Below are 14,772 nucleotides of genomic sequence, written 5' to 3' on the forward strand. Positions count from 1 at the left end.
ATTTCAGCTAATTTTTCTTTTAAAACACTAAAGCACAATGGCCCCAATGGAATTGTTCAATTTCCAGAGAAATAAAGAGCACCAGAAAGGCCTGATGTCGACCTCAGGTCTACTCCAAAATATTTTCATTCCAGTGGAATCATTAGGTGTAAAATACACGCTCATATTTTAAAAACAGACTCCTACAAACAAGGAGTCAGAGGCAAGTCAGAATTTCACAATGTTTTACACCTCGTAGGTACTGTTTAATTTTAACCAAAATAAAGTTGAACAATTTTAAAGAAGCAATGGAAGTTAGGCTCAGCGGGTCAGCAGTCAAGGGCAGCAGTTGGCATAAGGGTGGTAAAGGACGAGGAAATCCGTGGCGACACAAGAGCTGAAGCCAAGAGCGATATTTGTGCTGCCAGAGCGGAGCACCGGTGGCTCAACGAAGACGTGGCGTCCACGTAGAGAGTTGGGCGCGGTACTTGGGTCAAGGGCAGGGTCGGAGGTCACGACCCTGGCGGCGCATCGGTTGGGGGCGGTTGGCTGGCCCGCCGGAGGCCCCGCCCCTCCGCGCGCCGCCCCGCCCCCAGCCCCGCCCGCCGCGCGCCCGAAACGCCGACGCGAGCGGCGCAAGGACCCCGGGGTGGCGGGCTCCGCGCGCCCGCCTTGTCCCTGCCCTCGGGCGCTCGGGCTGCGGCCGGCGCCGCCTCCTGGGAAGATGGCGCTGCACTTCCAGGTCAGTGCGTTCTGCGCCGGGCCCACGCCCCGCTGCCCCTGAGCCCGTGGGACGCTGCGGCGGGAGGCGCAGGGCCGAGGAAGGCGGTGGAGGCCGCAGGGCCGCGGCCGGAGCCGCAGCCTCCGCGCCCGTCCTCGCTGCGCACTGTGGGGCCGCGCCTGGGCGGGCGACAGACCGGCGGGACTCTCCCGGCGCGGCGGCGCGGGAGGGCGCGGACCGCGGCTGTGGCGGCGCCGGGGCAGGTGGAGTCCGCGCCGCGCAGAGGACCAGCCTCCGCTTGGCTGCCGCGGCCGGGACCCCGCAGGGTTCGGTCCGCCGGGGCGGCGGGGCCGGGGCTGTGGGGAGTTGCGGAGGAGGGCTCGGCGCGGGCTGGCCGGAGAGCAGCCGGGGGCCGGGCGGGCGCGGAGCTGCCGCGCTGGGACGCGCGCTGCGGGGCACGGCCCGCGCAGCTTCGGGCGCCCCCGACGCGGCGGTTCAGTTACTCTAGCCAGCAGCACCCTTCAAGCGGCCCTTCTGTGCCTCAAGCACTGTGCCAAGTGTGGGGATAAAGGGTGACATCATACTATCGGTGCCCTCCTAGAGCTTGCAGGTAATTACAGCACACGTGAAAAATGTTGTGGTAGAATTAGTCACGGGGGAGCAGGGAGCACCGAAAAGGGGGTGTGTGGGTGTGTGTTGGGAGGCTGTGAAGTGCAGCTACTGTGCTTCTCGGAGGAGATGCTTGAGCCTCCACGCATCCTCTCCTTAGTTGGTTATTGAGTATTGACCATACAGCTTTGAGCACACTTCATGAGTTCCCCTCTCAGGAAACTTGCAGTCTAGCGGGCCTTGAAACAAATTAGATGGTGGCCTGGTAAAGAAGGGAAAGCTGTAGAGACAAAAGTACAATATGAGCCAAAGCAAAAAATTGTGGAAGACCGTGGCGTATCTCAGAAACTCATTCTGGCTGGAGCACAGGTTCATATGAAAGGGAAGAGACCAGGGGAAGCTGGAGAAGGCAGGAGATGACCTTGGAGAGGTAGGCAGTTTCTTAATGTGGTGACAGTGTATCTAAGTATCACATTCCTATTGTAGACTTCTTTGGGTCCCCTGTGGTCACACTGACTTATTACTTCCTTATTTATTGATTCTTCCAAAGGGTGTTTTCTTTTCAACTAGCCACTCTGTCAGGTAATTGACAGCTCCAGGACTTTATGGACCAAGAGATAGTGAACCCCACACATTACCTTTTGACTTCTTGCCATTTCAAAGCGTCCCCAGGTCAAAATAACATATTTATTACCACTTTAGTAAATATGGCCTCTGGGAAATTTTCACAGGAAGAATCTCACAGAGAGGATTTATGGATTGTAAATAGATAATCAGATGTTCATAGTGCAGGTGTAAATCTTGAGATAAATTAAAAGTATTGTGGAACTTTTTTGGACTTTGAAAGATGATGCAGAGTAAATCACCAAGTCCTGGAATACTTCTTCATACTTAGGTGTAAAGTGTTGGAAAAATTACATGCTGATGTCAGAACTCTTCATATTGGTTTCCCAGGAATGTACTTTAGGGTGCTGTGGACACTTAAAAGTGGAGTTGTAGTGGCTGAGGTTATAATTCAGTGGTAGAACTTGCCTAGCACATTTGAGGCACCAGCTTCCATCCTGAGCACCACATATAAATAAGTAAATAAAATAAAGGTATTGTGTCCATCTCAAACTAAAAAAAAAATTGAAAAAGTGGAGTTGGACAAATAAGACATCACAGTTTTTTGGTTTTTTTTTTTTTTTGAGGGGGGGCTTCCCATTTCTCAGTTTGAATTCTTTTAGTGCATTGTTTCATATTGTTAACCAGTTAATTCAGAATATTTGTTAGTACTGATAACCAGTACTTAGCGTTTTGATTTTCACATGCCCTTTTTAGAGTTGAATAACACCATTAAGAGAGTACATGTATACACTTTATTCCTTAAGAGATGTGCATATATATTTTTATTCCTTGAGGCAGTTTTATAACAATGTGACTTGCCCATGGTTACAGTAAGTTCCATATTCTTTCCACTTTCTATACCTTATCATCACCTGCCAATGGGTACTACTTAAATTTTATGTCATAGTCTTTTTCACATCATGGTAATTGTGTATCTGATTAACATAAACTGTTAACAGCCAAAGGCTATCTGTGGAGTTTCCCCACTATCCCCAGCCCTTCCCTGGCTGCCTGGGGAGGGGCATCATATTATTTCTATAACCCATTCAGTGCACATGCATTTTGGTTAGAAAGCTATGAGTTATAGTTCTATGTCCCCAAAGAAGTAAAGGATTTAGATCATCTTTGAGGAAGCAGTCCAGATAGAGGAGCAGAGTGAGGAAGGAGAACTGGGAACAGGCAAGCTGGAGGCACTCTTGAGGATGGGGAGATTTTGATGAAACTGAAGAGATACATAAGAAAAGATGTAAGGACTCCACTGAGCTTTTTTACTCTTAGTATGGTTTCAGATCCTGACACAATAGCCATGCTTCTTGATCATCCAGTCAGGCCACCTGCTTTAATCTAGATGTGATTGAGAACTGTCAGTAGCTAAAGAGAATGATGATCATTCATTGTGGATCTGATTTGTTGCAGGCACTATATTAGCCTTTCCCCTATCTTTTCTTTGTTAGTCTCATAATTATTTTGGAAAGGGGGGCTTTTTATCTGCAGTTTCAACAGGGAGGCTTAGAAAGGTTAAATAAATTTCCTAAGGTAACTTAGTGAGTACCAAATTATATTTTTCAGATCTAACCGTGATTCGTCTAAGACCCACAACCCTCCATTCTCATTCCTAAAGCAGCCTTTGAAGAAATCCAGGGCATGGAGGCCACGGTTAGAAAATATTGTTTGATTGCTCTACTGTCTGATTATCATATGAAGGTGCTGGGTCTGAGTCTTTGTAGAAAAAGAACTGGTAGAGCTTGATGACAAATGAGTTGTGTTTCTATGAGTTTGCCAGACTATGGTTTGATGGCACAGTCTCCAAGTTCAGTGGTTTCCCATACCACCTCAGGTTCCCCAATTTGTCAGGACTTACAAAATACTTATAGTCGTAGTTTATTATAAGGAGAGGATGCACATTAAAATTTGTTCAAGGAACGAGACACATAGGACAGTCTGGGAAAGTTCTAAAACAGCCTCTGTTGTCCTCAGGACATGCTACTCAATGCGTGGCTATATGTACCACTAAGTATTGCAAGCCAGAATGCTGTTGCCAGCTTTGGGACCCATTGGGGCTTCATGACTTTGGCATGGCTGGACGACTACCTATGTGGTTGGACTCAGTCTCTAGTTACAGTGATACCTTATAACCCTCAGTCACCACCCTAAAACAGGCCTACCTCCAACCTATGACTATCAGCCCCTGCCCTAAGCAAATGTGCTCCTGTTGTGGAAGACATAGATTACCTCCAGGAGTTGAGGGCAAAATCCTAAGATGAGGGAAAAGCTGAAGATAACATCAAATATATATATCTAGATCCTGGTCTAGACCTTTGAAATCAAAGGGACACTTGAAATCTATGGGAAACATGCTCAATTCAGTTTCTGATATTTGAGGTTTATTTTTAACATCTTTCTGGATTTCCAAAAGTAAGACATTTGTAGACAAATATTAAGATGGTTAACAGACCAGGCTACAGGTAGGGTTAGGACATCACCTGGAGGTAGATGATAGCTGAGTAAAGGTTGGCCAGGTGGCAGATTGTGAGACAGCATGTGCTCAGAGCCTGTAGACCTGCATTTTTCTTAGAATTGACCGTGTACCTGATCTTTCAGCTTCAGTGTTTTCATCTGTAAAATGAGCATACTGAAAATATGTACTTCGCAGGAGTGCTTTTAGGATTGGTTTGGGAAAAAGGTGGGAATACATTCTATAAACTCTAAAGCTCTTGAACAAGTGTAATCTAATTCATCATTGAAGAGCTCCAAGAGGCTGAGGATCAAGCCTTCCGGGATACTTAGGAAAAGGTAGTAAGAAACAGTTTGTGGGAAACGAGTAACTTTTAAAATGAAGGAGTTTCTATGAATGGCAACCAAGATGCTTAATTCAGAAACCAGGAAAAATATAGGGAAGTAATTGAAAAAAGCTTTAAATTTAATTGAAGTGGAATTTTTGTGATTTAATTTTATTCTTAGGGAATTTTTTTCCTGGAAACATTTTTTCCTTTTTTCTTTTAACTTTGTTGAAGGAAAACTGAGTCATGAAATGCATATACATCAATTGTGCAACTAAGTGCGTTTTGGCGTATGTATGATGCCATTACTGACATCAAGAAAATGAAAATACCTGTCACCTCCAAAAGTTTCCTTGTGCTCTTGTGCCTGTTTGTCATCCCTCCTGGCTTCCTCCTCCTTCCTGTACTACTCCTATACCTGTTTCCTGTTACAATATATACTTTTTTTGGTACCAGGGTTCGAACTTGGGGCACTCACCCACTGAGCCACATCCCCAGCCCTGTTTTGTTTGTTATTTAGAGATAGAGTCTCACTGAGTTGCTTAGCACCTCCCTTTTGCTGAGGCTGGGTTTGAACTTGCAATCCTCCTGCCTCAGCCTCCCAAGCCACTGGGATTACAGGTGTGTGCCACTGTGCCTGGCACAATAGATACTTTTTGCCTGGCTTTTTACTCAGCATTCACCTGTTGATAGATACATGTTTGAGAATTGCTGAGTACAAAGGCCAGTTGAGAGCCAATTATATGTCAAGTAGGACCAGAATACTTAGGAAGATCTTGATTTAGATTGGCAGTAGGATTACATCATTGTCTACTAGAGGGTGAAAATTCTTTATGGGAGGTACATGATACCCAGTTCTCCTTGTTGGACTTATTATTTAGATGAACTTCTATGGTTGATTTAAGCCTTGTATGGCAGCTTTAATAACCCAAATCAGATTGTCTACACAGTGGGAATGGATCCATTTTCTGAGGCATTCTCATATTCTCAGATATCAATACATAATAAAACTAAGATGCAGATTTATCTACTGTGAAAAATAAAATTTCCTTATAGATTCTCTGGAAAATCAAATGCTAATGAGATGATTGTCTGATAAATTGGTAGTGGGACAATGCCTTTCCATCAGGGTAAGGGTCCTTATGAATGTATTTTTTATTCTTCCTTAAAAAGGTTTAATCTGCAAGGCATATGTATGTTACCATTATAATGAAAGAACCCTTGATTTTTCCCACTTGATTAATATTAATATTTGTATTAGTTTTTTTTCTTCATTTGTTCTTTAGGGTTCTTGTAACAAATCACCATCGACTAGGTGACTTAGAACAACATAAATTTATTCTCTGATAGTTCTGAAAGTGGAAGGCAGTTCTTTCTGGAAGTCCCTGAGGAGAAGCCCTATCATGCTCCCTCTAGCTTGTGTGGCTGTTGAGTCCTTGGCAGTCCTTGGTTTGCCTTCACCCTCTCATGGCCCTCTGCCCTCTACTGCTCTACACCTCAAGTCTGCCTTTTCTTTTAAATGAGGATACCAATAATTGGGTTTAGGACCCACTCTAAATCCAGGATGATATCCACCCGAGATCCTTAACTTAAGTAAGGCTTTGTGAAGGCCCTGTTTGCAAGTAAGGTCACATAGTTCTAGGAAACCTTAGGTGTTGTGGGAGGGTTAGGGCTTGGACCTGCCTTAGGGGGATATAATTCAACTGATTACAGTATTATTTTCAGGTAATAATCAAAACTAGCCTTTATAATATATACTTCGAGCTAGAAGGTACATGGCATGAACTAATTCCCCAAACAAACCTCATTAAGTAGGCACTGATATTGTTATTGTTAGGATTTTTGTTTGTTTTTTTGTTTTGTATTGGGGATTGAACCCAGGGGCACTGAGCTCCTCCCCCAGCACTTTTTATTTTTTATTTTGAGACAAAGTCTTGCAAAGTTGCCCAGGCTGGCCTTGAATTTAGGATCCCCCTGCCTTGGTCTCCCAAGTGGCTGGGATTATAGGCAGGTGCCACCTTGCCAGATTCTTCTTCTTCTTCTTCTTCTTCTTTTTTTTTTTTTTTTTTTTTTTTTTTTGCCTTTTTGTTTTGTTAAACAGGTCCTGTAATTATTTCGGACCTAGTTCTTTTTTGCAGTGAAAGTCTACTTGTTTAAAAAATCTTAAGTCTAGGTGAATGCATGACAGCAGGATCAATTTAGTGTTGAATTATTCTGGGTATTATCAGTTCTAAAATTTTTGTCTTTCAGATATATTAGGTGAAGGAAAAGACTTCTGAGGTTGACAGGGGAAAGAAAAGTAGTCCTTTTCATTTCTGTATTTCTTCCTGGAGAAGAAGAGAATTCTTAGTATTTTTGAATTATATATTTTCTGTGCATTTTAATATTGTGAATAATATGTGTAGTAATCTGAGTTTGTCGGGTCAGTTGAGGTTGGGAAATGTTTAAAAGTGGTTCATTGAGGTCCTTTCTGGGGATCTGTTTAAAACGTTACTTTTGGACTTTCCTTTTCACTCTAGCAGAAGAGTCTCAAGTCTAGGATGCTGGGCTCTGGCCTGTTAGGGAAGTAGAGAATGCTGTGAAGGAGCCCAGCAGAAGAGAGGAGTGGGAGGAACATTGAGCTCCAGGGGACTCCATTTCAGTGACAGCTGTATATTCCTATCATAAAAAGATGTCGCACTTGAGGGAATGTATGGTCTGGTGTAGCTCTTATGCTGCCTCAAAAATTCAAGCCAGGAAAGACCAAAATTGTCATTTCTTTAGAAATGTCCTGTAACTTATTTGCCTACCCATCACTGAAATCTATGTCAGTATTTTTGTCCTCCAAGGACAATTTTCTGATTGAAGTTTCTAGTGAAGTAGCTTGTTTTAGAAAGATGATTTTCACAAAAATCTTTTAAGCTGAGAGGAATACCAAGCTCATTTTTCCATTCTTCTTTCAGATTATTTGTCTTCTATCTTAAGATGAGATTATATTTGTAAACAGAATGAATTAGTCTTTTTGCTTATAGAATACATTAGTTGTTAAATTGTGAGAAATGCCAAGGGGTCAAAAAAATCACATCATAGTTCACTTGTAGCTTTCAAGTCAGTTCAGAAGCCCCAAATCAGCATATATTTACAATTACTGTTACTTTTTTTTAATAGGTGGAACCATTGAAATTTTTACAACATGAAAATATGAATTGAATTATCTTAAATTTGTACATGATCTTCCCCCTACCCCCAAACCTCTGGCCTCATCTGGCATTTCCTTTTGTCTACTTGCCATCCACCTTTCTAGTGGTAAGTAGACAGAAGGCCTTTCTAGTCTTTTTTCCCCCATCAGGCTCACTCTTTTTGGTCTTGGTGTACGTTATTTTTCTAACTCCTTGGATCAGGCAAGTCTTCCCTTTTCTATACTATAGTTATTGCATAACTATTAATTTATCGGTAATTGGAGGAGTAGGAGATGTGCCTGTTTTGATTGTCGTGGTTTCCCCTGGAAAGTAGCTTGTAGCTCAGCACATGTGTATTGGATTAATGTATACAGGCATGATATTTGTATTGTCTTCTGTGGTTAATGTGTTTACCTTTTTTCATTCACGTAAAATGTTAATTTGTTTTTCTTCTCAAGAGTTTGGCCGAATTGGAGGCATTATGTACTCACCTCTACATAGGGACTGATCTTACACAAAGAATAGAGGCTGAGAAAGCACTCTTGGAACTTATTGACAGCCCAGAATGTCTCAGCAAGTGTCAACTTTTATTAGAACAAGGAACAGTAAGTATTTGATAACAACAATTAACCATGAGAGATCACTGAATGTATGTCAGTGTTAATCAATTCGTGTGTATTAGCAATGACAGATGTTGCCACATCTTTTTATTATAGTTTATTTCATTGTCATAATCAGGGAAAGAATTGGAAAGCCAGGGAAGCAAATTTAGGGAATAGTCTGGAGGCAGAATAGGAATGAATTGAAATAATTTCTTGATTCCTCTTGGACCTTTTTTTTTAATATTTCTTTTTTTTAAACATTTTTTTCAGTCATACATGAGCACAATGTCTTTATTTTGTTTATTTATTTTTATGTGGTGCTGAGGATTGAACCCAGTGCCTCACATATGCAAGGCAAGCACTCTGCCACTGAGCCACAACCCCAGCCCTTAATATTTCTTTAGTTTTAGGTATTGTGTCTTTCTTTCTCTCTCTCTCTCTCTCTCTCTCTCTCTCTCTCTCTCTCTCTCTCTCTCTTTCTCTCTCTTTCTTTCTTTCTTTCTTTCATATTTATGTGGTGCTGAGGATCAAACCTAGTGCCTTACCTTACCTTCCCTAGACGAGCACATCCCTAGGTGAGCCACAACCCCAACCCCACCTTGGATCCTTTTATGTCTCATTTTAGTGGGAAAAAAATTACATTTTAGAACAACTTTTTTTTTTTTTTGGCCATTTTTTTAATCTAGTTGGTAGAGGCAGGTTGTAGTTAACTTTGAAACATGAAAGAATTATTCGAAAGAATGCTGGCTACTTCTTGATATTCTACTTTCTAGATATTCAGAGCTATTCTTTCAGAAATTGTTTAGCAAGTGCTTACATATAAAATCATGCTCTCTACTGCTTAAATGGTTTATGTACATGAACTAAAGGAGGGCATTGTTTAGTTGTAAAGCATAGGTCTATAGACAAAGAACTGTGAAATGATATGATGAGCACTGGAGTCAGAGGCCTCATGATACAGACCAGAATTGGACAACTTTTTATTTTTATTTATGTATTTATTTATTTATTTAATTTTATTGGTTGTTCAAAACATTACAAAGATTGCAGAATCACATTGGTTACACATCCACATTTTTACATAATGCCATATTAGTAACTGTTGTATTCTGCTATCTTTCCTATCCTCTACTATCCCCCCTCCCCTCCTCTCCCATGTTCTCTCTCTACCCCATCTACTGTAATTCATTTCTCTCCTTGTTTTTTTTCTTTCCCATTCCCCTCACAACCTCTTATATGTAATTTTATGTAACATAGAGGGTCTCCTTCCATTTCCATGCAATTTCCCTTTTCTCTCCCTTTCCCTCCCACCTCATGTCTCTGTTTAATGTTAATCTTTTCCTCCTGCTCTTCCTCCCTGCTCTGTTCTTAGTTGCTCTCATTATATCAAAGAAGACATTTGGCATTGGACAACTTTTTCTGAAAAGAGCCATCAAGTAAATGTTTTAGGCTTTGTGAGCCAAGAGGCAAAATGGAAGATATTTTATGAGTATTTCTATAACAACAGAGAAAACAAATGTCCTCAAAGGTTTATTGGTAAAATTCAAAATAATTGAATGTAGTTTTTTGTAATAGAGGTCTATTAATAGAAAACAATAGGACAGTTCTTTTAGCACTATTAATGAATTTCAGAGTTGTGTTTCTTGTTATCAGCATTGATGTAAGTGTTCATATGTTAATGCTGATCCGTAATAAAATTTTACATTTTTCATCTTTGAAAATATCTTTTAACATAGATAGGTACTCCCAAATACTAAAATCAGTCCATGGGCATATGATTTTAATTAAACATATTCATCACTTAGAAGGCATTTATAGAATTCTATTATATCTTCTCTTGATATTTGCCTTTTAGCATGTCATTACATTGCAGATTAATCACTTCCAATTGAAGATTAGGTGGAAACTCCTCAATTGCACAGCTAAATGGATTTTGAAATATGGAAATTTTCTTTTTATTTGCATCAAGGTCTGAACGGTGGTGTTGGAACTGCAGTTGGCACTTAGAAAATGAATCTGAAAATAGAGATCTCACTACTTGTTTTTAACTTTCAGAAGTGTAGGAAATGTCTAGAGCAGCTTGTCATTTCTTGTGAGTCAGTGTTGTTACTGAAATGATTTTATGGCGTCGTTAGTCATTGTAGTCATTCTGTATGTAAGTACTAAGTACTGTTTGTCTTTTAGGTAGTTTTGGAATTTTAGGTTGAATTCATTACGAGACATTTTCAAGTTTGCAGAAAAAGATAATTTCCAAAGCCATTTAGTGTTGAATAATAGAGGCTTGGTCATCTTATCCAGAAGAATTTCATTCTCAGCCCCAAGTTTAAAAAAATTGCAATACAACTTTACTACTGATAAGTGACCAAAGTACTGGGAAGTGGGACGAGATATTCAGAGCTTCTGGTTCTGACAGAATTTCCCAGAACTGAAGATAAGTTCATAGGAGTAAATAAACTTTGTTAACACCTCTGATTCATTAATGCATGATAGACTCAAATGTTTACCATAGCATATCTGCTAATGAAACTATAAGCTTGAAACATATTACTCTCGCCGCGCACCAGTAATGGGGATTGAACTCAGGACCTTATACCACTGAGCTACACCTCTAGCCCTTTCATTCTGAGACAGGGTCTTGCTAAGCTCCTGGTGATCTTCCTGCTTTATCATCTCAGGTCGCTGGATTATCGGCATGCACCACCATGTCTGGCTTAAACATTTTACATTTTTTACAAGCTTTTAAAATTTGCCCAACTAAGCCCTTTCTGCTCCATATTTTTACCACCAGTGTCTCGCAATAATTATATTGAATTAATGTTTCTTCAACTGTTTTGAAAATATTCTGACCTATAATTCCACACAGACTCTTCAGAGAGGCTAATTCTTGCTGTATCACACTTAGTGTTGATTTCTAGAATAAACAGGGAGAAAGTTTTGGTAATATTAACAATATGAACAGTATTGGTAACATCTGTTCACTCATTGAGAGCTAGGAATAATCTTTCCAAATCATTTGTCTTGCTTTTAAATTGACTTGTTGTTGCTTCATGTCTTCAATTTTTGAACATTTGTTCTCACCAAAAGGCTAGTAAGGTTTATTTTCTCTGCACACATAACTTAGGCTGCTACAATAAAACAATGGTGATTTAATTAATTCCTCATTGTTAAGTGTCTTTCCTTGCCTGGTTAACGATGAGCCACTTGGAAACTTAAATTTGGTGCAACCTCATTTTATTTTTCATTTTTGTAAGGAAATTCTGTGTTGAGATAGTGGATTTAATTTTTCTGATGATTGATATTTTTGTGTGTGATTTGGGAATTTGGTGATTAGTGTTTAGTTTGATATTATTAACACATATTCTTTTAGGAAAGATATAGTAGCATCGTGGCAAAAAAAAAAAAAAAGCACCTTGCTTTCACATCTAATTTAGTACTGTGCCTTGAAAGTTAGACATTTGAAGTTCATTTTTGCCTTATCTTATTCTGACATGACATATACACTGATAATAAGATATATATCTGTATATATGTATCTGAAGTAGATTCATTTTATACATTGTAAATCTATCAATTTGGAAAAACAAAACTTCTTACTTTTGCTTAGAAAAACTACCTGTAATATTTTGATTATTCTAATTTTATTTGTGATGATAATAAAAAAAAATTATTCTTCACAGACATCCTATGCTCAGCTCCTTGCAGCAACATGTCTTTCGAAACTTGTCAGCCGAATCAGTCCTTTACCTGTTGAGCAGAGGATTGATATCAGTAAGTGGTTTATTATGATTTTTAACAAATTTTACTTTAGAAGTAAAACTTTGACTTTTAAATATGGAGAGCGGTTTTTAGGCTTGTGAATTATTTGATTCTGTCATTTTTTTTTTTTAAGATTAGTAGTTAACTCTCGTTTACTAATCCAGTGTTAATAATGATGTGATAATATGGTGCAATATGTAGTAAAAGCATATTAGTTTAATAATAAGTAATAATATTTGCTAAGATCTGTACCATCTTATTTTATCCTCCAAACAAATTCATGAGTTATCCTAATTTTACAAGTTGAAGAAGTTAGATTTAATAATGTGTGTAATCTAAGATCACACAGCTAGGAAATGATAGAGCTGTCATTCAGTTTATGGAATCCATGCTCTTAATCTTTAAGTTGACTTATAGCTCAATGACAGGAGAAGTGAAAGCTTCAATATTTCTCAGAGTGCTATGTCAAAAGCAGTTGTGATACATTGAAAACCAAAAGCTGACTCCTTGATAATTTGTGTGTGGGTAAACAGTGCTTAGAACATCTTATAGTTGGAACCTGGTTCTATAAAATAGCAAATATTTTTCAGAAGTAATGTATTTTTAAGTTTTTGTATGTGTGTATATGTAAGTTTGTATTTCATATGGATAAAGCTCTAATAATTGAGGTATAGGATTTTTTGTCTTCCTGCTCATAATAGAAATAGATTGTTGATTTCTTTAGCCTCAAGATTAACATGATTTTTATATTTGTGTCAGAAAAATTAAAATGTGTTATGTGTTAGGATCTTTAAGCTCAAATTTGAATGGTCAGAATCACACAGTGATGTCATTTTCCTCATATGTTTGCCTGTTCCCTAAGCATGTTGAGTGTTAGGTACTTCAGAAAGCCTAGAGAAGAAATTATCCATGCATTTGTCAATTTGTGTGTTTAAGAAAGCAAAAGAAGTTTGTAGCTTTAAAAATAAGTATTCAAACACTATAAATGGAAGTCTAAAATTTGGATTTTTGTTTATTTGACTTTTGCGCACACACAGACACATTTTTTTTTTTAAAGAGAGAGTGAGAGAGGAGAGAGAGAGAGAGAATCTTTTTAATATTTATTTTTTAGTTATCGGCGGACACAACATCTTTTTTTGTATGTGGTGCTGAGGATCGAACCCGGGCTGCACACATGCCAGGCGAGCGCGCTACCGCTTGAGCCACATCCCCAGCCCCATACACAGACACATTTTAAATACACTTAATTTTGGTAGGCACTTTTGGGTTTATAGCAAAACTGAACAGAAATTACAAAGTTTTGATACAATCTCTGCCCCCATACATGCAGAGCCTTCCTTGCTGTCTGCATATCCTGCTCCAGAGTGGTACATTTGTTACAATCAACCAACCTACATTGATAAGTTATTATTATCCAAAGTTTACAATCTCTGTTACGTTTCACTCTTGGTGTTGTATGTTCTGTGGGCTTTGATAATGTATAGTATTGTACAGAATAGTTTTGGTGCCCCGCAAATCCCCTGTGCCTGTTCATCCCTCTTTTCCCCCAACCATTGATTTTTTTATGGTTTCCATAGTTTTTCCTTTTCCAAAAAGTCATATTGTTGGAATCATACAGTATGTAGCCTTTTCAGATTGGCTTCTTTCAGTTAGTAATTTGCACTTAAGGTTACTCTATGTCTTTTCATGACTTGATAACTTTATTTCTTTCTGGTTCTCTGTAATAATAACAGCGGTATTTCATTGTCTGGATGTGCCACAGTTTATCCATTCACGTATTGAAGGATGTTTTGGTTGCTTCCAGTTTTGACAATTGTGAGTAAAACTTCTATGAACATCCATTTGCACATTTTTGTGTGGATGTAAGTTTCTAATTTGGGGTATATATCAAAGTGCACATTTGCTAGAGTGTGTCTTCCAAATTGGCTGTATGATTTTGCATTCCCATCAGCAACATATGAGAGTTCCTATTGCTTCCAATTCTTGCAAATATTTGGTGGTGTTAGTTTTCTGGATTTAAGCCATTTGTTTATTTAGATCTTTGGTTTCTTTTAATTATAGCTCTGTAATTTTTCTGGCATAGGTCTGGCATATATTTTATCAGTTTTATACTTGAGTATTTCATTTTTGGAGTGCTATATAAATGATATGGGGTATTTTATTTAAGGTGCCACTGTTCATTGTTGATAATGGAATACAATCGGTTTTGGTATATTAACCTTGTATCCTGCAACCTTGTTCTGTAATCACTTGTTCAGGGTTTGTTGTTCAGATTTTTTACATAGATAATTGTGTCATCTGTAAGCAAAGATAGTTTTATTTCTTCCTTCCTAATCTCTATTCTTTCTATTTCCTTTTCTTTCCCTATTACATGAGCTAGGATTTCTAGTATGTGTTGAAAAATAGTGGTCGGAGGAGACATCTTATCTTGTTCCTGGTTTTAGTGGGAAAGCCTCAAGTTTCTTACTGTTAAATATGGTGTTATCTGTAAGGTTTTTTGTTTTGTTTTGTTTTGTTTGGTGGTGGGGAAGGGTACCAGGGATTGAACTCAGGGGCACTCG

The 14,772-nt window shown here is 39.1% G+C and overlaps 1 protein-coding gene across 1 annotated transcript in view; it reads left to right on the top strand.

The window, feature by feature from the left end:
* The first annotated feature begins 678 nt into the window (after positions 1 to 678).
* The window catches only part of Ranbp17 (RAN binding protein 17), a 285,855-nt gene continuing 271,761 nt past the window's right edge, over positions 679 to 14,772 (top strand). The window contains exons 1-3 of the mRNA XM_026401323.2: positions 679 to 721; positions 8,312 to 8,458; positions 12,133 to 12,223. Of these exons, the coding sequence (XP_026257108.2) occupies positions 704 to 721; positions 8,312 to 8,458; positions 12,133 to 12,223 (256 nt within the window). The 5' untranslated portion in view covers positions 679 to 703. The remainder of the gene's footprint in view (positions 722 to 8,311; positions 8,459 to 12,132; positions 12,224 to 14,772) is intronic.

The sequence above is a fragment of the Urocitellus parryii genome, chromosome 1 (assembly GCF_045843805.1).
Source record: "Urocitellus parryii isolate mUroPar1 chromosome 1, mUroPar1.hap1, whole genome shotgun sequence".
NCBI lineage: Eukaryota > Metazoa > Chordata > Mammalia > Rodentia > Sciuridae > Urocitellus > Urocitellus parryii.